The sequence below is a fragment of the Rhinichthys klamathensis genome, unplaced genomic scaffold, assembly GCF_029890125.1.
Source record: "Rhinichthys klamathensis goyatoka isolate OS25496 unplaced genomic scaffold, OSU_Roscu_1.1 h1tg000114l_1, whole genome shotgun sequence".
In the NCBI taxonomy this organism is placed as follows: Eukaryota; Metazoa; Chordata; class Actinopteri; order Cypriniformes; family Leuciscidae; genus Rhinichthys; species Rhinichthys klamathensis.
In genome coordinates this window covers 3,045,801-3,065,366 of record NW_026606651.1, presented here as the reverse complement: position 1 = coordinate 3,065,366, position 19,566 = coordinate 3,045,801, and the positions used below count along the sequence as shown (strand labels likewise).

The 19,566-nt window shown below is 38.5% G+C and overlaps 2 protein-coding genes across 3 annotated transcripts in view; both read right to left on the bottom strand.

Moving 5' to 3' along the window:
* Nucleotides 1-292: 292 nt before the first annotated feature.
* pheta1 (PH domain containing endocytic trafficking adaptor 1) lies at nt 293-3,299 on the bottom strand. 2 transcript variants are annotated; one of them, XM_056254785.1, is made up of 3 exons: nt 3,273-3,299; nt 2,042-2,137; nt 296-1,241 (listed from the first exon to the last, which is right to left on the bottom strand). In XM_056254785.1, the coding sequence occupies exon 3, from the start codon at nt 1,219-1,221 to the stop codon at nt 445-447; it is 777 nt and encodes a 258-aa protein (XP_056110760.1). In that variant the 5' UTR covers nt 1,222-1,241; nt 2,042-2,137; nt 3,273-3,299; the 3' UTR covers nt 296-444. The 2 variants fall into 2 exon arrangements, with proteins under 2 accessions (XP_056110761.1, XP_056110760.1); XM_056254786.1 differs by lacking the exon at nt 3,273-3,299 and having other exon boundaries at nt 293-1,241; nt 2,007-2,137.
* A 3,841-nt stretch (nt 3,300-7,140) lies between these two features.
* Nucleotides 7,141-19,566, bottom strand: part of ddr2l (discoidin domain receptor family, member 2, like) — a 46,627-nt gene continuing 34,201 nt past the window's right edge. Inside the window, exons 12-17 of the mRNA XM_056254775.1 lie at nt 15,801-16,045; nt 14,980-15,107; nt 11,786-11,983; nt 9,753-9,987; nt 9,103-9,252; nt 7,141-8,045 (exon numbers count right to left, since the gene is read on the bottom strand). Of these exons, the coding sequence (XP_056110750.1) occupies nt 7,908-8,045; nt 9,103-9,252; nt 9,753-9,987; nt 11,786-11,983; nt 14,980-15,107; nt 15,801-16,045 (1,094 nt within the window). The 3' untranslated portion in view covers nt 7,141-7,907. The remainder of the gene's footprint in view (nt 8,046-9,102; nt 9,253-9,752; nt 9,988-11,785; nt 11,984-14,979; nt 15,108-15,800; nt 16,046-19,566) is intronic.

Here is a 19,566-nt window from a genome sequence, read left to right as displayed (position 1 = left end):
AGCGAGAACCAATGAAGTTTGTTGTCGCGCGCCAAGCAGGTTCGATTGAGCTTCTCTTCGCTGATCAATGTTTATATGTGAATAAAAGCCTAAATTCAATATGTTCATCATATAAAGCGATCGAGTCTCTTCAGAAAATTTGGACTAAATCACTCAACTCATATGGATTAGTTTTAAAAACTCATTATGAACTTTTTGAAGCGTCAAAGTGTCAGTTGTGTAGCTGTCAATGGAGGGACAGAAAGCTTTCAGATTTCATCAAAAAGATCTTCATTTGTGTTCCGAAGATGAACGAAAGTCTTACGGGTTTGGAACGACATGAGGGAGAGTAATTAACGACAGAATTAACATTTTTAGGTGAACTATCCCTTTAAACCATGATCGCAAGTTTGGTACGCGTGCGGCTGCACATATGTTGAGTCTCTTGCAGATGTCCGGCTTCATTCATTTACTCTGCAGCCATTCTATTCTCAGTTCAGCCACCTCTTTGCCGTACCACTCATGTAGTTTGGAGAAGCAGCCCGTGCCGGGAGAAACGGGGCTCTCGAGCGACCCGCCGTTGGTCTTCCTCCGCGGAGGCACCGGAGGTGGTCTGACTCCACTTGCCCTCGACGGGTAGTCACAACCCTCGCTGACACCGTTTGCCGAACTGGTGTGTTTACTCCAAGTCACCCCGTTTTCTCTGCTAGACAGCCCCTCCTGCGAAGGCCCTGTTATGGCGGTGTTCTGTTGGGACGGGGTGGCGGTTCGAGGGCCCGCTTCTGCCCCCTGCACTTGCGTCTGCTGTTTCTTCGCCTTGCTTTTGGCTTGTAACGATCTCGCTTCTTGTACCTCCTCCAGCTGCCTCTCCAGCTCCTTCACAACCAGGCGCATGTAGTCGAAACTGGCTCGGGACAGAGCCTTGACCCACGATTCCATCCCGGCCTGGCTCTCCGCAGCCATCTTGTACACCCTCGCTTTGATGCAGTCGAATTTGACGGCGAAGGCGAACTCTTCGGATTCGGACTCGCAGAGCTCCACCGTACAGCCTTCCAGGACGATGACGCCAATGGGCTCTCGACTTTCCCTCTCCTCGAAGTAGAACAGCATGTTGCCCTTCAGGATAAACCAGCGGCGATGGTACGCCGTGTTCCGTTCCCCTTTCTTAAAGAGGAAGCCTGTCTTGTCTGGAGGAGAGTTGCATGTGGCATAATGCGCCACGCTCCTCTCATTCAACTTCATGATGGCTAGGACACCCGTCTCTGAAACAGAAATTAATAAAAAATGAGTTTACAGTGGAGATAGACTGATAATATTTAACAGTGATATTTAATAATATTGATTTAACCCAATTTTCTACTTGTCATATTGGGTAAAAAAAAAGAAGAAGTTGTTCTGCATATTATTTATCAGTCAATATATAACAATGATTTCAATGCACTTTTATTTGGCTATTTGCTTTCTTAAAGACTGTGTAATTAGATGTGTTTTGCAATATTTTATATCCAATCCAATATCCAATGTTTTAAATATGTGCATAAATATCCAATATTTTAAAGATGTGCATAAAAATGCATAAAGAGTTAAGATGAAATTTTGTTGATTAGTTCAAACTATGACTGAATCAATGAATCTAAACAGATTAAAACATTACTTGATTCTGTTCAATTCTAAACTGATTCAACTATTAATTTGGTCAACCTTTAATGTTCAAGTGCAAAAATTTTTATGTATTAAAATACTTTCATAAAAATGGCTGTTTATTTTGTTTTATTCTTGCATATAGATTGATAAAAGATCATTTTTCCCCCTTGTGTTCACTTATTCAAAAACATTTGTGCCTAATATTTCGTTTGTGGTAACTACAATATGTTTTTTTTTCTGAATTCTTTGATGGGTAGAAAGTTCAAAAGAGTTTAAAAAAAACTTCAGTAACATTATAACAATCTTTACTGTCACTTTTGATCAATTTAATGCGTCCTTGCGGAATAAAAATATACATTTATTTTTAAAAACATTGTACTGACCCCGAACTTTTGAACGGTAATAGATCTAAATCCACCGTTCTATGAAAGCTCTTCTGCGAAGCCTTCACTTTTGGCCTGCTTCCAACCGTCAATCAAAACACCAGCACACGTAGAACATCTCCATCCCATTTCTGCTCTAAAAAATATAGAAACAGCCACACACACACACACACACACACACACTGAAGTCAACAACCGAGGTGTCATAAATACAGGAACATTCGACTTCACACATCTGACCTGGTTTAAAACAAGCAAATTCCTCTTTCTTAAAACAAGTGCCATAAATAAAAGACTGTGTGGGGTCTGGGGTGACTAAACTGTACATGAATCAGACCTAGCGTCAAAACCATGTGACAAAAAAAGTAATACACCAAACATTATTTTTAAATATTCATGACTTTTCCAGCCATGGAAGTAACCACATTTCATTGATATGCCAGATACAATTACTTTACCATGTTGCCACTACCACAATACTTTTTATAAAGTTCATACAAAAGTATTTTCTGAAGTACCTTTGCATACTAAAACAAAGTAACAAAGTTGTTTGGACATTTACTATGATAAATACCATGGTACATCGAATTTTTTTTAAGTTTAAAGGTTACATTAACAAAAAAGGAACCAATAAGCACCCTGGTAGTATCATGTTTTAGACATGTTTCGTGGTATTTACAATGGTGTTCTTGGAAGTTGCATTTAATATCATGTAAACACCATGATACATGCATTTCAGTATCATGCATCAAAATACCATGGTTACCACCATACTGTTCTACGGTACTGCCACAGTAAAAACAAAGAGTTATTAGTGATACAACTAGCTAATACAGCCTACAACTAAAGTTTTAGCAATCCAGACAGCAGTCATATAAGTTACCAATGTGCGTTCAAAAAAATTAAACTGTAAATGACATACTACACACACTAGCCTACATTTCAAGTGAGCATCAGAATGCGGCAGAAATATACTGTCAGACCACATCCGCAGCAAACAAGCTAGCACTAATATAACATTATCAAAATATTTTACACTCGTCAAGAAAGGAAATCACCATAAGCAAAACATGTGGAAATGAAGTCAACATGACTTATAATACAGTCTTTGTCATTCTCGACTGAGCTCGAGCAGTTTGCTTGACAAACCATCAAACGCAGCCTGGTTACTAACGTAAAGCTGTTAAAGCCGCGTTACAAAGACAGAGAAACTCATGAAGAGAACGGTTGTGCGTCATTTCGAGCATATATCGGTGTTTAACTTGCCTTCTGAGTGTGTTATTGGACGCCAGCAGGCAGCTTTCCTCCCTTCATTCTTCCTTTCCTGACTGGCGATCACGTGACTCTTCTGGAATCTCTCTAGTAACAGCAGCAGTGCTGCGCGCGCTCATGTGTGCATAATAGATTACTCGCACAATCGGTTATTATAAAGATCATAATGAGTCCCACGCGCTTCTCACATATTTAAACTTAAGTTTGAGATTGGATAAATGATTATATATATGCATTCAGATTATGTGCATCTCGTTTGGTCATAATTATCTCCCTTATGGTAGCAACAACCCTGCTGGGGGCAAAAAACAGCTAAAACCAACCTAAGTTGGCTGGTTTTAGCTGATCTCTCAGCCTGGTTTTGGACACTTTTTTTTAGCTGACCAGGCTGGTCTTAGCTGGTCAAGATGGGAGACCAACTAAAACCAGCTGAACACCAGTTTAGCCAGCATGAGAGACCAGCTTAAATCAGCTACTTACAGCTTAAACCAGCCAACCAGCCTAGGCTAGTTTAATCTGGGTTTTTGTTTGTTTGTTTTTTAACCCTAACACCCTGTTCACATTACAGCCCTTAATTCCGTGTCCGTGGACAAATGTGGGCACAGAGGTCTCAGGTGTGATCCATAATTTTTTTTTTTTTAAATGTTATATCAATCTCTTCGATAAAATAAAATCTATCAATTTATGGTGTTTTTTTTATTTTGGGGGTATTTTTGAATTTATTTACCTCTAAAAGTACCATATTTTCTATGTAATTTATGCTTATTTTTATGTTATATTTAATATTTCTTTAACTTCAGTAAAAAAAATCATTCCAGTAAGTTCAGATAGCCAAAACCTAAAAATGTGGTGACTTTGGTGTCATCTAGTGTCTTATGTTGGTATAAAATTAAAATAAAAGCAATAATATCAATAGCCACTAGATGGCTATAGTACTAAATGGCTGCATAGAGGCTGAACACTATAAACCACTGTTATAACGAATTTAACCTCTTTTTTTTATCTTTTTTTTTTATAAAGTTTTTGATTTTATCACAAGTTAAAATTGTAATTAAAAATATATATATATCTGTGTTAGGTGAGACTGTAAAAAGATGCCAAAATATGCTTATACAAATATGACCATGCTGTAAGGAAAAAACAAAGTAGTGGATCATTTATCATTTATTTCAAACAAAAAACATAATATTTCATAACTCAAAAAACTAATTGCTACCAAACAGGTAAGAATAAACATAATAACTAAAAAAAGTAAGTGTTAGGTAAAAATAAACAGGTTATAATGTTTACATGCACTTGTGCGCATGTGTGTGTTTGTGTGTGCGTGCAGAGGTGGATGATTGGAACATAAAAAAGAAATAAAATAAAACGTCAGTCATTGGCTCATTCAATCCTTTGTTTTTGTATGTGCGAGTGACTTTTTATTTGAAAAAACAACAAAAAAAACAGCTGCTATAGGCTAATTGAATGCTTTGTTTGTGTGCGTGTGTCTGTGTTTGTGTGTGTCTGTGTTTGTGTGTGTGTGTGAGTGTGAGTGTTTGCAAAATTTAGAATGTTGTACAGGCTCACCCCTTCATTTGTGTGTATGTATGATATGCATTGTGTTGGATCTATTAATTTTTATTAGACAAAACAAATGCTCTGAATTACAGTATTACAGTTTTTCCCATTCATTCCTATGGGTGCCCATTTTTGTCCACGAACACAAGATTAAGGACTTTTTTTTTCCCACCCACTTAACATTGTAGAATCGAGTCAAAAAAAAATTTTGTGTGTTCAGGTGGATTATTTAGGAAAAGTAGCCAAGTCTCGCACCGCTCAGATTAAGGAAAGTATTTTTAAAAAATAAATCAAAATTATTTTGCCCACATTTGTCCCCAACACGGTATGGGGGTTAACAGGGAAGGTACAGTGATGGTATCAGATGGTAATACCATGGTACATATCCAAAGCAACATGGCATTATTACCATGATCTATCTAGATAAGGTACTGGTGACATTTTATGGGTGGTTTTGTAAGTAGTAATGTTGGTGTTTTGAAATACCATTGTATTTACAAGAATTCACAATACCATCCCTGTTGGAAACCCATGGTCTTCTAAAACTCCTCTAAAACCAGCCAACCAGCTACGGCTGGTTTTAGCTGGCGTTTTCTATGACTGTACATCTTTAAAGAATATGAGAGCAGTACCATGGTACATTTTTGCTAGTGAGGGTTTGCTATGCTAGAACTCTAGGCCAAGGGAGTCAAATATTCAATAAGCATGACCTGACAGAAAGTGGACAACTACAGAAAGAAAAATAAGCATGTTAAAATGGATATGTGTAGAACTAGAAATATAATGATGTTATAAGTAATCATATTGTCTTTTTTAGATTATTGGAGTCAAAGTGACACATTTCTGCCAAGATAGACATTTGGAGGGTGCCTAGGCCCAACGCACACATTAATAAATCATCTATTCCTTTGGACTGTAGTGACTGAGTCTACAGTCAAACCAAAGTCAAACATTCAATGTCACATTGGTAGCATTAAAATAATGATAGTAATAATACTGATTATTATTATATAAAATCATACTATTCAGATATTTAGGAAAACATTTGGAATAAGTAAAAACACGCTAAACGCTGCAGCTACAGCAAAATCTATGTTTATTATGGAAAATAAGAAAGAAGATGAAAGAAAAAGGTCTTAGTCCCCAATATATTACTATACATACAGTATCTTCTCTGCTTATGTAATGTACATGAAGGACACGTACAGAGAGTTAAAAGGTTTGAATGAAAGACTGTTATTGAGTACTAAATGCTAAAAGGTCAATTAAATTTCACTTGAAACAAAACCACACTCGCAGTGTCACGCATTCACACACATGCATTCTTGGTCTCTAAATATGTAGTGAAAAAAAAAAAAAAAAAAAGTCTGATCAGTAATAACAGAAATTGCCTCAGGCTCACTTCAGCAAAGGCTTCTGGGAAATTGAGTTTTAGTGGTTGCCCTTGTCAATAAACCGCGTCGAGCTCCTAGCTTTCCTACCACCAACATTCAACCGAAATCCCAGTGCTATCGGAGGACTCTTCAAACGCCCTGCATAGCCAAACCTTTCAGCAGCCAAACAGTAAAACTTCTCCTGTACATTTCACGGAAATTTCTGAAATATAGTAAACACAAACTACACAAAAAGGAATGCTGTAGAGACTAGTACAAAGACAGAAATACTAGATTTTGATTACATCGTAGTGCACCAAATCTTTTCGATGCAACACTCATTCACAAACTTTTACTAAAAGCATTAAATGACTAAAGAAATTGTATAAAACACTAAAGTGGGTTAAAAGAGAGAAAGAAAAATGTGCTTTGAATATTTTTAATCTTACATACATAATTCCCTATAACCATGTGCCTTTTACCGAAATCGAAAATGGATGGATCTCTATAATATTGATATTATCAGTCCTGTACATCATCCTCAGCCAGACTTAATTCATATAGATCCAACAACAATGCAATCTCAGAACTGTATGCCAATATCATGGAGTTGTAGTGTTTGATTTGAAATTTAGTTTGTCTGGCTGTGATGGTGCAATATTGCTGGATTTTAAAGCCAACATGAAATGGCATTAACAACCCATTTTACCCCTATAATTTGACACATGAATGCAGAAAATGAAGGTGAAAAGAACATTTTGACAAGAGCTTTTTGGTGTATCTAAACTGAAATGCTTCTTAGCATTAACCAGGAAAAAATTTATAATTTTCTTTTTTATGAAATTACAAACATTGTCTTTGGAAACTTGCACTGATGAATCAATCCCAAATGAGACCAGAAACGTGTTTGAAAAAGCAAACGGAGTCCATTCTGATTTCATGTCGACTTTAAAGTGGCCTGTTACAAGTTGGGGGAAGAAATAGTGCATAAAATTGCACGTCAGTCCATTGTTGGCTCTATAACCCTCTCCCTCTCTCCTCCGAAAAGGGTTTTTCAATCTAACTATAACAGTAGTTCTGCTAGATCCAGGCAGAGCAAGTCTCCGACCCGGCTATATCCAAAGAACCTGTAAAAACATTCATATTCAGAGAGCAAAACAACACTTAATATCATAACAAGACACAGTAACTCCAGTGTGGGGGTAAATAAGAAACAAAAATAGGACAAAAATGAAATAATAACCAAAGACAGCAGTGCTTAACGATACACGACCACAGATTTGACAAATACGACATTCGTCCAGTTGGTTCTTTCTGCCTAGAATACACAGTAGGCTTAAGAGCCACTGTTCTTCTGGGAAAACAACAAACAGAAATAACATTTAAGGAAAAGAAAAGAGAGATGCTCAAAGGAAATATTAACAACGATAAGTACAAACAAATCTCAAGTGTCTATGGATTGGAAAAAAAGCTCTTTGAGTCCCAATGGAGATGAATATACAAGTAAGTGAATGAATGAAGGAATGCCTTTTGTGAAATCTCATCATCTTTAAATCTCTCCTCCATTGGATTTCTGATGCTCTAATGACGCTACATTGTGGCTATTACGTTTGCGCTCTACTTCCCTGACTGGCAAGCAGTCAGAGTACTTGTATAACAGTTCTCCTCCAGGTTGTTTCAGTAGGGCAGGTATCGGTCATAAGTGGGGTGCAAAAGTTCGCAGGGCCTGATACAATCTGTTAAAAGAGGGCCGGTCCACGATGTCACGACTCCAGCAGCGCATCATCAGCTCGAACAGAGAGGATGGACAGAGTGGTGGGGCGGAGAGAAAGATCTAGAGAGAGAGAGAGTGTGAAAAATAAGAAGATCAGAAGTCTTTTTAGATGAAACCTCCAAAGAAATAATGTACTTCATGCAAAACCTTTCATCCTGCAACAGTGCATTCATTCAAACTCACTGTAGTTTGCAGGAAAAATGAATCACTTGAATTCACTCACTCCAAATCACAACCCAAATCAAAGGCAATGGGTCTCATTCATGAAACACGAGCAGAACGAATTTTTGTGTAAATCGTGTGTAAACTGGTTCTGGCGTAAATTTTCGGATTCATTAAAATGTTCGTATTTTCCAAATGTTAGTTGGTACACAATAAATCTCCACCTGCTCCCAGCCACGCGTAAATAGTGCGCTTAACACCCGAACGTTTTGCTCATTAATAAGGCTGCATTTTAATTCACCTTAATCGGGTACATATTTGCACAGCATTTTGAAAAAATATGATATATAGTAATTACATACGTTTTTTCTTATTATGAGAGCCAGTAATAGCATCTGCGATGGTGGTCCTTCTGCAGTTTGAATACTGTTTTTCCGAAGTGAACTAATTCGTTTTTTTGCTCTCAAGCTTAATGTCGAACCATTTTCTTCTCACTTCTGGGAATGTTCGATTAACAGATGAAACTCCATTAACTGCATCTGTAATATGCTGCCAAGCTTCCTCTTTTTTAGGACCCGATACGCCACTATGTACGCTTGAAAATAAAATGTGGCGTTTTGAACGAACTTCTGATAATAAAACTTCAATTTCTGCATCTGAGAATTTTTTTTTTTTTCATTCGCATTCATGTCATAATGTGATGCCCATATATAGTTGTCAGTCAGATTTAATGGGCGGGATTTATGGTAATTGAGAATGAAAGTGCAAGCGCATCCCATTTACGACTGATTGGAATTCATTAACACACACACACATTTCACTATCACATCTGACGTTTACGAAGTATTTGTGAATCAGGAGAAGAGTTTTCGGGAAGGTCTCTTTACGCGTAAATCACTCGCATATTTACTCGTATATTTACAAATGTTTCATGAATGAGACCCAATGTGTGTACCTGTCTCCCCTGGTTTCTGAAGAACTCGCCGGTGTTCTCGATGACCTGTTCATCAGACAGCAGGCTGTAGGGCTGCTCCTTACATAAAGTGAAGATCTCCCACAGAGTTACTCCAAACGCCCACACATCACTAGCTGTTGTGAACTTCCCCTAGAAAACACACACATGTATCCCGTAATGCACCGATACAAAGAAAGAAAGCCGCTCCAGCCAATAGTTAAGTCAAAACAAATAGCTTTGGAACAATTCATACACTACCGTTTAAAAGTTTGCGCTTGGTAAGATGTTTTTAAAAGAAGTCTCTTATGCTCTTTACAATTTCAAATAACTGTTTATCATTGTAATATGTCTTAAAATGTCATTTCTTCCTGTGATGCAAAGCTGAATATTCAGTGTCTTCAGTGTCACATGATCCTACAGAAATCATTCTAATATGCTGATTTGCAGCTCAAGAAACGCTTCTTATTATTATCAATGCTGAAAACAGTTGTGCTGCTTACATTTTTGTGGAAACGTTGATACGGACGAAATGAACAAAGCGAACTGAACTACACCACCCTGAAAAAGAAAACCTAACTGAGCCCAAACTTTTGAACGGTAGTGTACATGCATGCACCTTTGCTTTTATCAACAGCTTGTCTTTCCCTCACCAGTAGGATGCTCTCCCAGGCCATCCAGCGTATAGGCAGTACAGCGCGCCCCTGTATACGATAGTAATCGCTACTGTACAAGTTTCTGCTCATGCCAAAATCAGAGATCTTTATGGTGAGATGGCGGTCCAGGAGGCAGTTCCGTGTGGCCAGATCACGATGCACAAAGTTCAGAGAAGCCAAGTACTTCATCCCAGAAGAGATCTGCACCGACATGTGCAACAAGTCAGCAATGCTGCAAAGAAACAGAAATAAAAGAGTCAGGGATGTGAACTAAAACATGACTTTGAATCAGTATCATCAATATATATATATATATATATATTAGGGCTGTCAGTTAAATGCGTTATTACCGGCGTTAATGCAAACCCATTTTAACGGCGTCAATTTTTATACCGCGCGATTAACGCGTTTGGCCTAGCAAACTTTGTAGTTTTTTTCACATGCTTTTGCAACAGGACGCGGCATGCGCTATGAAACCCCATTCATTTCAATGGCTTGCGCCGCGCGAGGACGTTTTGTTGTTTCATCGACCAAAGCGCAAGCGGATCTAGCTAGACCGGAAACAAAATAACAGGCACGCCGCAGCACACACTTGTTTGGGCTCGCGAGCCGGCCAAATAGTAGGTTAACTTTGCGTTTTGAGTGGATGACGAGCGCGAGACGCCGAAATGGATGCCAATAAGATTCTGAATGGAAAGTTTACTTTTAAAAAGTCGCCAAATGGTTCCATTGACAAGACCAAAGTGATCTGTGTGTTTTGTCGTTGTGAAAGTTGAGCTATCATCATCGCAGCACGTCCAGTCTGAAATACCACTTCATGATGGCCAAGCACACACACACAGCTGATGCGAATTCTCCGCCCCCTCGTCAATATCAGGACCTCGTCAGTATTTCTTTCACCCTTTTATTGATGGACAGTGTTACATTGTGTGAGAGATTATTTGCTCCAAGTGAAAATGTTAGTGTGAAATTGAACACAGTATATGCCAATGTTGTTTTCAATAAAAAACATTTGCACAACGCAAGCCGATCCACTTTTCCATGTTGATAAGAGCATTAAAATGAGAAAAAATAATGGGACAAAACGAAATCAAGAGACATTTAGAATAGATAAAAATGTGTGATTAATTGCGATTAATCACGAGTTAACTATGACATTAATGCGATTAATCACGATTAAATATTTTAATCGTTTGACAGCACTAATATATGTATATATATATATATATATATACACACACGCACACACACACACACACACGCACACACCTTTTAGGAGGAAAACTTCCCTAAAACATTAAATTTCAAAGTATAGAAAAGAGCAGCACGAGTATTCAGTTAAATGTATTTTGAGTGAAACTATGTTGTATCAAAAATGGCTGCCGTTATTTAAAATAAAGCTTAAATTAAATATAAATCTTTGAATAAAACCTAAAAAGAATGTTTTGCCTTGCAACAAACTAAAATGCACAATTTTAATTTGAAGTGCTAAAACCACTAAAGAACTGTCAAACTGAAAAAATAAATTAAAGCTAAATAGAAATATAAAAAAACCTTAACATAACACTTAAACTACAATTAAAATGAAAATTGAAAATATAAAAATAAAATAAAAAATGCAAATTATTAATAAATAGCATAATAGTAATAAAAATACTAAAATAACACTGGTGTGAAACAAAGGAGACTAGTAATTCATTTTCAAAATTAGTACCTGTAATAAGATTTTTACAATGTAGGTTTTTAATTCAGCTTTTCAAAAAAAGAACAGATTGAAATGACTTATTTATATGTTATTATCACGACTTGAAGACTGAGAGGTCTCACGTGAAAGCCTGGCTTCATTTTAACCCTGTAATCTGAAACATTTCCATCATAAACTGAGAGCTGACTTGAAACTTGAAGGTTAAGTTGAAGAATTCAAAGGTTAAGAATGTTAAGCTTGACTCTGACTAGAAAAGCGATATCGACCCCCGTCTGGAGATGAAAGTCTGTACATGTCAGGGTTCTTCATAATGATGGACACACACCTGACAGACGGAATGTTGTTGGCGTGTGTGAGTGTGCTCTCCAGCTCTCTCTGGGACAGGAACATGTTGAGGTCTCCGTTCTCCATGTACTCCGTCACCATGCAGAGCGGGTCGGAGCTCACGCACACGCACAGCAGCTGAATGATGTTCGGGTTATTCAGACGCGACATGATCTTTATCTCCTTCAAGAAGTCATTTCTACACACACAAAAGTCAGAAGTTATCATGGGATCAGGTGAAAGGATATAGGTAAGCATCCATCACTAAATATTGATGTGAAAATAATATTGAATAGTGAAAATGACTGATGACTATGTATTCTAGGGCTGTCAACTTTAGTCGTTTAGTCGACTAATCGGTCGATGCCATCTTGGTCGACTGACATTCTTATTGGTCGACCAGTTGAAATTTTTTTTTTTTTTTTACCAATAGAAAGAAATTTTCAATGATTTACTCCTTGATATTTATTCCTTTATAAGCAGTTATATATTACTGTATTCTAAATATAATTAGCCTATGGTTTATCCCCAACTTTAAATGCTTTAATTTAGGCTATTTTGTAACAGCGCCACAGTTTAGCGCACACACATAGAACACTCGGTTCCCCCCTGTGGCTGGCTGCGCTGCTGCTTCGTGCTCAGTAAGGGATATAGGTAGTTTAGCTGTATTCATTCAGTTAGAATGCTACTTGTTTCGGTTTTTATGTTTTTATACTCTATATGTTTTTATCTCGATGCGGCGTGGAAGTAACCTGGCCCTAGCCAGATGAATTTCGCTCCGCCTAGCTTCACTCACATCCATCTGGAACCGATCCATTGAAATGGCGTTTCAGAAGGCTGGGCCTTATCAAAAATCCTTGCATATGATTGGATAAGCCACTTGTCTGTCATCTTTATCGACGTGCTATTTCAACCACTCACACCGAAGCCAACCCGTGACGCTGAAGAATCCGGTCGGGAGAAGGCACTGATCTATATAACATCGTTTCCACCAACAAAAGCCTTAAGAGCCGTTCTCTGATGTTCTTTTAATGAAACAATATTAGGTAGATTGGACAACACGGATGAAATAGCAGCATCAATGTTAACGCTTGTTTCCTCGATGCGAGCCGCCATTGTTGTCTGAATCAAAACAGTCTCACGGTCGCTTCTCCACTACGTCACATCTATGAAACTCCCGCCCTGCGTCCTGATTGGCTAAACCATAAAGTTGGTTGGGGAAATCACTCTCAATGGAAGAGGTTCCAGATGGATGTGAGTGAAGCTAGGCGGAGCGAAATTCATCTGGCTAGGGCCAGGTTAGCGTGGACGCACTTGGAAAAAAAAGAGCGCGTTGCTCCCATCATGAGCGTGCACACTGCGCGCCTACATTTGAAATCGAACTTGAGCGCGCAAAAGACGTGAGCAGTCCCTTTAACGGCTTTATCATGCTGACTCAATAGATTGTGTTTTCTTGATATGTTTTTGTTTTTATTTGTACACTTGATGCATTTGAAAATAGCCTAAATAATGTAACAAAACGAAAATAAACCTATATGCCGTCCTACAATACAGCCTATTATTATTAGGATTGTTTTTTAGGCTCTTTGTTTTTTTTTGTCTGTTTGTTTTAAAACTCCTAGATCGGCTGGACAAAAGTTAACCCATAGCTTTGAAAGACAAGTAAAGAAGAATATAGGCTACAGCCTGTAAACGAGAGCTTTTGTTAGGATTTTTCATTGTGGCAGATAGCAGTTATATTTTGTGTAGCGTGTGGTGTGGTCAGGTGCGCGATTGTGACTGTTAGCCTACTAGACCTAGGACAGAGCTCCTAACTTTGCAGTTAAAAAAAAATCACTTAATTTTAAAAGAATTGTATTATTATTATAGTTTTATGTATTTTTGATGTTTTTTCGTTGTTGTTTTATAAATGCTATGACAATTGTTAAAAAATGTTCAATCAAAACATCGTGTCTTTTTTTTTTAGTCGACTAATCGTTGCGCAGGACAGGACTTTGGTCGACTAAGGATTTCTTTGGTTGACTACAGCCCTAATGTATTCTGAAACAATTTTAGACATTTTTATGGAGAGGTACACCTTGCTAGTACCGGGTTGAACCCCCTTTTACCTTCAAAACTGCGTTAATTCACATCCATGATGCGAATCTCCCATTCCTCCACATCCCAAAGCTGCTCTACTGGATTGAGATCTGGAGACTGTGGAGGCCGTTTGAGTTTAGTGAACTCATTGTCATGTTCAAGAAACCAGTTTGAGATGATTTGAGCTTTGTGACATTATCCTGCTGTAATTATCCATCAGAAGAAGATGGGTTCACTGCGGTCATAAAGGGATGGACTTTATCAGCAACAATACTCGGGCTGTGGTGTTTAAACGATGCTCAATTGGTGCTAAAGGACCAAAAATGTGCCAAGAATATATCCCACACACCATTACACCACCAGCAGCCTGAACTGTTGATACAAGGCAGGATAAATACACGCTGTCATGTTATTTACACCAAATTCTGACCCGAATATCTGAATGTCTCAGCAGAAATCGAGACTCATCAGGCCAAGCAGCGTTTTTCCAATCTTCTATTGTCCAGTTTTAGTGAGCCAGTGGGAATTGTAGCCTCAGTTTCCTGTTCTAAGCTGACAGTCCGTCTGCTTCAAGGTTCAATCCATTCAGAGATGCTCGGTTGTAACAAGTGGTTATTTGAGTTACTGTTGCCTTTTTATCAGCTGGAACCAGTCTGGTCATTCTCCTCTGACCTCTGGCATCAACAAGGCATTTTCTCCCAGAGAACTGCCGCTCACTGGATATTTCCTCTTTTTCAGGTAATTCTCTGTAAACCCTTGAGGCGGTTGAATTTCCCTGTAAATCAGCAGTTTCTGAAATACTCAGACCAGCCCGTCTGGCGGCAACAACCATGCCACGTTCAAAGTCAGTCACCTACAGTAAATCACCTTTCTTCCTCATTCTCATGCTCAGTTTGAACTTCAGCAGTTCGTCTTGACCGTGTCTACATGCCTAAATGCATTGAGTTGCTGCCATGTGATTGGCTGATTCATGCGCCAATCAATTTTATTCCAACCAAGCACAACACATCCTAATTACATAAGCACCTCCATAACTACTTCCTAGAAGTATTTAAGGCAGCCTCACTCCATGATGCAACTTTCCAATCAAATGTTAGTGTTTTTTTTTCTTCAAACCTGGCATTGCTCGTGGCGTCCGCTCTGAGTTGTTTAACTGCTACCAACACCGGCCTGCCATCCTGCTCCGGTAACGGTGCACCCTCTCCCAGAAACTCTGCCAAACCCTCGGCCTCACACAAATGTACCTGGAAACGGCAATGCCAGCAGACAAGAGAATGAACATATGTGAAGCATCATACTTACACAACGTGAGAATGAAAACACGCTTGCATGGGCTCTACTAACAACAAAAATACCATAACGTACTATTGTATTATCATGCTATATTTTGATTGATTTAGTGAAAAATTGGAATACCATACTATATAAATACCCATAGTAATCATAGTACCCATATATACAATACCATTCAAAGGTTTGGGGTCAGTATGTTTTTTTAAATACTTCATATTATCAAGGATGCATTAAATTGATCAAAAGTGACAGTAAAGACATTTATGTTACAAAAGATTAATCGAATCCTTAGACAATTATCTGTTTTCAGCATTGATAATATTAATAAATCTGCCACCATAGTAACAGAATGAGGATCAACTGTGTTAAAAAAGTATCAGTAACACTATTGCAAAACATTATTCCAATGTTTTTCTTAATAAAGCCATACATTACAGTCATGCGTGGTCACTAATAACAAGGTTTTCTGGGAAACACTCAAACATTAGGCCTTGCAGCACTGTTTGTATAAAACAAAGCATAAACAGTGTGCAAAAAGATTCCAACTAACTATAAAAGACAATCCAAGTGGCTCCAGAAGTGAGTCTACGAAACAACAACAGCAGCGACTATAAAACGTCCTGCTGTGGTTCATCTAGACTCACCTCACCAAACTGGCCTTCTCCCAGTTTCTCTCTGAACAGCAGTCTCTCTCGAGGGAACTCGGCCACCGAGATGTCCTTCCGCGTCAGGGAATCCACGGTGAGGGCCGGAACGGCGTACATGTTGCTGCCGGTGACGCCCTGCAGGCTAATGATGTCAGTTTCAGCGTAGTGCGGCACGCTGCTCTGAAAACACTGGTGTGGGGTGCACAGGGTAACGTCGGGTTCGGCATATCCTCCGCTACAGGCTACAGAGAGAACGAGATGTCAACATGTCAGTAATTGTCATTTATATCAACCCATTGTTTTCTGTTTTTATTTTATTTTAATTGTAACACTTAACAATACGGTTTCATTATTTAACATTAGTTAAAGGTGCACTATGCAGGAATTCCGTTTTTGTCAAACAGCGACCCCTAGAGTCGCTGTGGAGTACTTATACTGTCGTGAATAGCACTCACGCAGAGATGGCTCGCACTCACGGCCGGATCCCCTCCCCCTGTACACCGGTACCTGTTCAGTAGGATGGACACTGTGACGAGTGGAAATAAGGTGTGGCCCCTTTAAGAGCTGCACGCCCTGTTTAACTGTCGGCAGTCTGTATTGTATGTGCGCCTCGAACACCACATGTATACTAGGGGTGGAACGGTACACAGAAGTCACGGTTCGGTTCATACCTCGGTTCAGACATCACGGTCCGGTACGATTTCGGTACAATGGAGGGAAAAGCAAAACAAAAATGCAGAAGGCATTGCATTTTTTAAATAAGTTTTATTAATAAAGGCATAGAACCAGTTTATTTGCAGTGCACTGACAATAGTTTTATATAATTAGTTTATTAATTAAATTTATAAAAAGACAAAAAGACCTTGCGATATGTTTGGTAATTGTACTATTCATTTAAAATTATTTTGCTATATTTCAGATCAATATATTTGTTTTCCTTAATTTTAATTAACAATATTAATTGACAATGTAACATTATTCTCATCTGAATTATAAATAATTGATTTCTGTATAAAATAATACTACCATTAAAAACATTCGATTTTCTTTTTTTAATCAATGTAGAATGTGTAAGATTAGTCCTCCGAGGACAAGAAATGAAAACCAATGCAATATGACGAATGTCCAAAAGATGATGGGACCCACAGACTGTTTTGAAATGGAGTTGGATAAATATGTTTTGCTTTTAAAACAGTGTGTGTGTGTGTGTGTGTGTGTGTGTGTGATTTTGGTTGGGTGACAGTTGTAGGTTACAGTTTGACAAGAGTTTACAGTGTGACAAAAGCACAATGTTGTGTTTTATTGCGAGTGTACACAAATATAAGTAAACACTTTGCAGGTTTAAAACTTCTTAACCCGCATCGGCCCGCGAGCGGGCCGTCGAGGGCGTGGCTATACTTTTATTACCTTTTTTAAGCTTTGTTTTATAACAAATATTCATCTGACTATCATAAACTATGCATCATTTGAAAGCTAAAACACTCAAGAACCATGTTCTAGACTTGTTTTTGCAATCAATACACCAGAGAGGAAAGGGTTAAATAAAATGCAAAAGGACTGCTCATTTGAAAATGAGCAAAATGAACCGCTATACTCATCTTTCATCTCGTATGGTTCAGATCAGTTCGGAAGAATCCAAGAAACAACAGCATACATTTCAATGTAAGGGTCCACTCTTCAAAATGCATCCCACTTTTTAATCCAAAACAACGAAAAATAGGGGAAAAAAATGAAATATCCTCCTTTGTTTTCATGAGCGTTTTCGAGATAGAGTTCGCATCATGTTCATTTTCAAAGAAATATCGATTCTAATCCATATTCCAACACTCAAAAGCCATCTCACCCCCGCAGTTTAGACTCTTCCGGATCGAATGATACATCCTACTTCTCTCTTCTTCAATCACAGGCTCTGTTACAGACCAAAACAGTAAGAGAGTCCCTGACAGGCTGAGCGCGCTGTCCATCGCGCAGCTGGGCTTTCGACTGGATAAAAGCCTGGATAATGCTATCCAATGTCCTTTGAGCTACGTTTTGATTGATGGGAGTATTAGCCAACTAAAATCTATTGCAGTGATAGACAGTTCATGCAAGCACATTCGTCAAATTCAACTGCGCAAAGTTTTCATTCACATGTGCGCTTTCGCCACGCGCGCAGCACGCACACACATAGTTAGCCGACCAGAATGTAAACAGACACATAAACGCGATGTTTTGACACATGGAGCTTGCATAAATGCACGGATTTACTCTAAAGCTTATATCTGAGCATCTGTATCATGGATCGTCGACTACAGAAGAGATTTGAAGGTTTTTTTGCAGAAAATGACGAAGAGCAACAGGAAGTAATAGGATATTCATTATAAGTATCAGTTTATTGCAATTTATTTGGGTAAAAACCACGTTTGTAATTACAAATGTTCTAAAACATTTATGTTTTTCTTTTTATATATTTTATACATTAGTTGGAAAATGAACACTTGTCACTAAAATGAACACTACAATGTCTATACATGTAGTGAGAAATCACTGTTTTTGCTATTAGAATTGTTCAAAATAAAGATAATTTTGGTAAAATGTTCAAATGTTGTGCTGAAATCGTTTTTTTCTTGTGTGGTTTGAAGGGCATAACAGTTCTGAATTGTTGTTGCAGACCTATAGTGTTTACTCCCTATGTAAAGTGTTTGGGTGCCAGGTGTCCATTTGGAGTCTCCAAATTGCATTTTGGAAAGGACGCCTATACTTTTCTTGAATAAAAGCTTACAGAAACTACATTTTTGGGAGTATCATCCTCAAATTTGAATCTAAACATGGTCAGACATTCAATTTTATCTTTATGGTGTTTTCAGGCCCTTAACATAAAAGTCTGATCATTTTTTCCCTAAGTGAAGTTAATTAAAAGAAATCGTGAGTCACATTCATGTAAATTTTACCTTGTTTTACTCTGTTCCTATGCTACTTTGAGTAATAATGACTCTTGGGTAACAAAGTTTCAAGTGTCTAGTTTAAAAAAAGATCAGAGTTATGAATGTGGACCATAGGGTTTAAGAGCTACAGACATTTGTATTTGGGTATGTCATTTTCAGAAAATTCTCAAAAAATGGGGCGCTGGTTAAGATCTGTATGAACAAAATGACGGAGTATGTTTTTTATGTTTCCACTGTTCGATCGCGCGCCTCTCTCTCTCTCTCTCTCTTTCACACACACACACACACACACACACACACACACACACACACACACACACACACACAGTTCGATCGCGCCCGCGCGTCTCTCTCTCTCTCTCTCTCTCTCTCTCTCTCTCTCTCTCTCTCTCTCTCTCTCTCTCTCTCTCTCTCTCTCTCTCTCTCTCTCTCTCTCTCTCTCTCTCTCTCTCTCTCTCTCTCTCTCTCTCTCTCTCTCTCTCTCTCTCTCTCTCTCTCTCTCTCTCTCTCTCTCTCTCTCTCTCTCGCACACACACACACTCCAGCATTGCAATCTTGACATCGCAGCCTGTTCATTATGCGGTCACACCAAACGCGAATAGAGCGTCAAATTCGCGTCTAGTTCTACGCTAGTCCAAAGCGAATAGGACGCGCGTATAAAGCCAACGTTTGAAGGCGCGTTCAGAGCTAAGCCGATGGTAGGCTACAGATTATGTGTCCCTAAAGAACCAGCGTATCTAACAGTAGTTCCGCATTACATTAATTAATTTGCACGCGAGTTTTATTTATTTTTATACCGTGTATTCTCCGTGTAAATTCGTGCACCGAACCGTGACGCC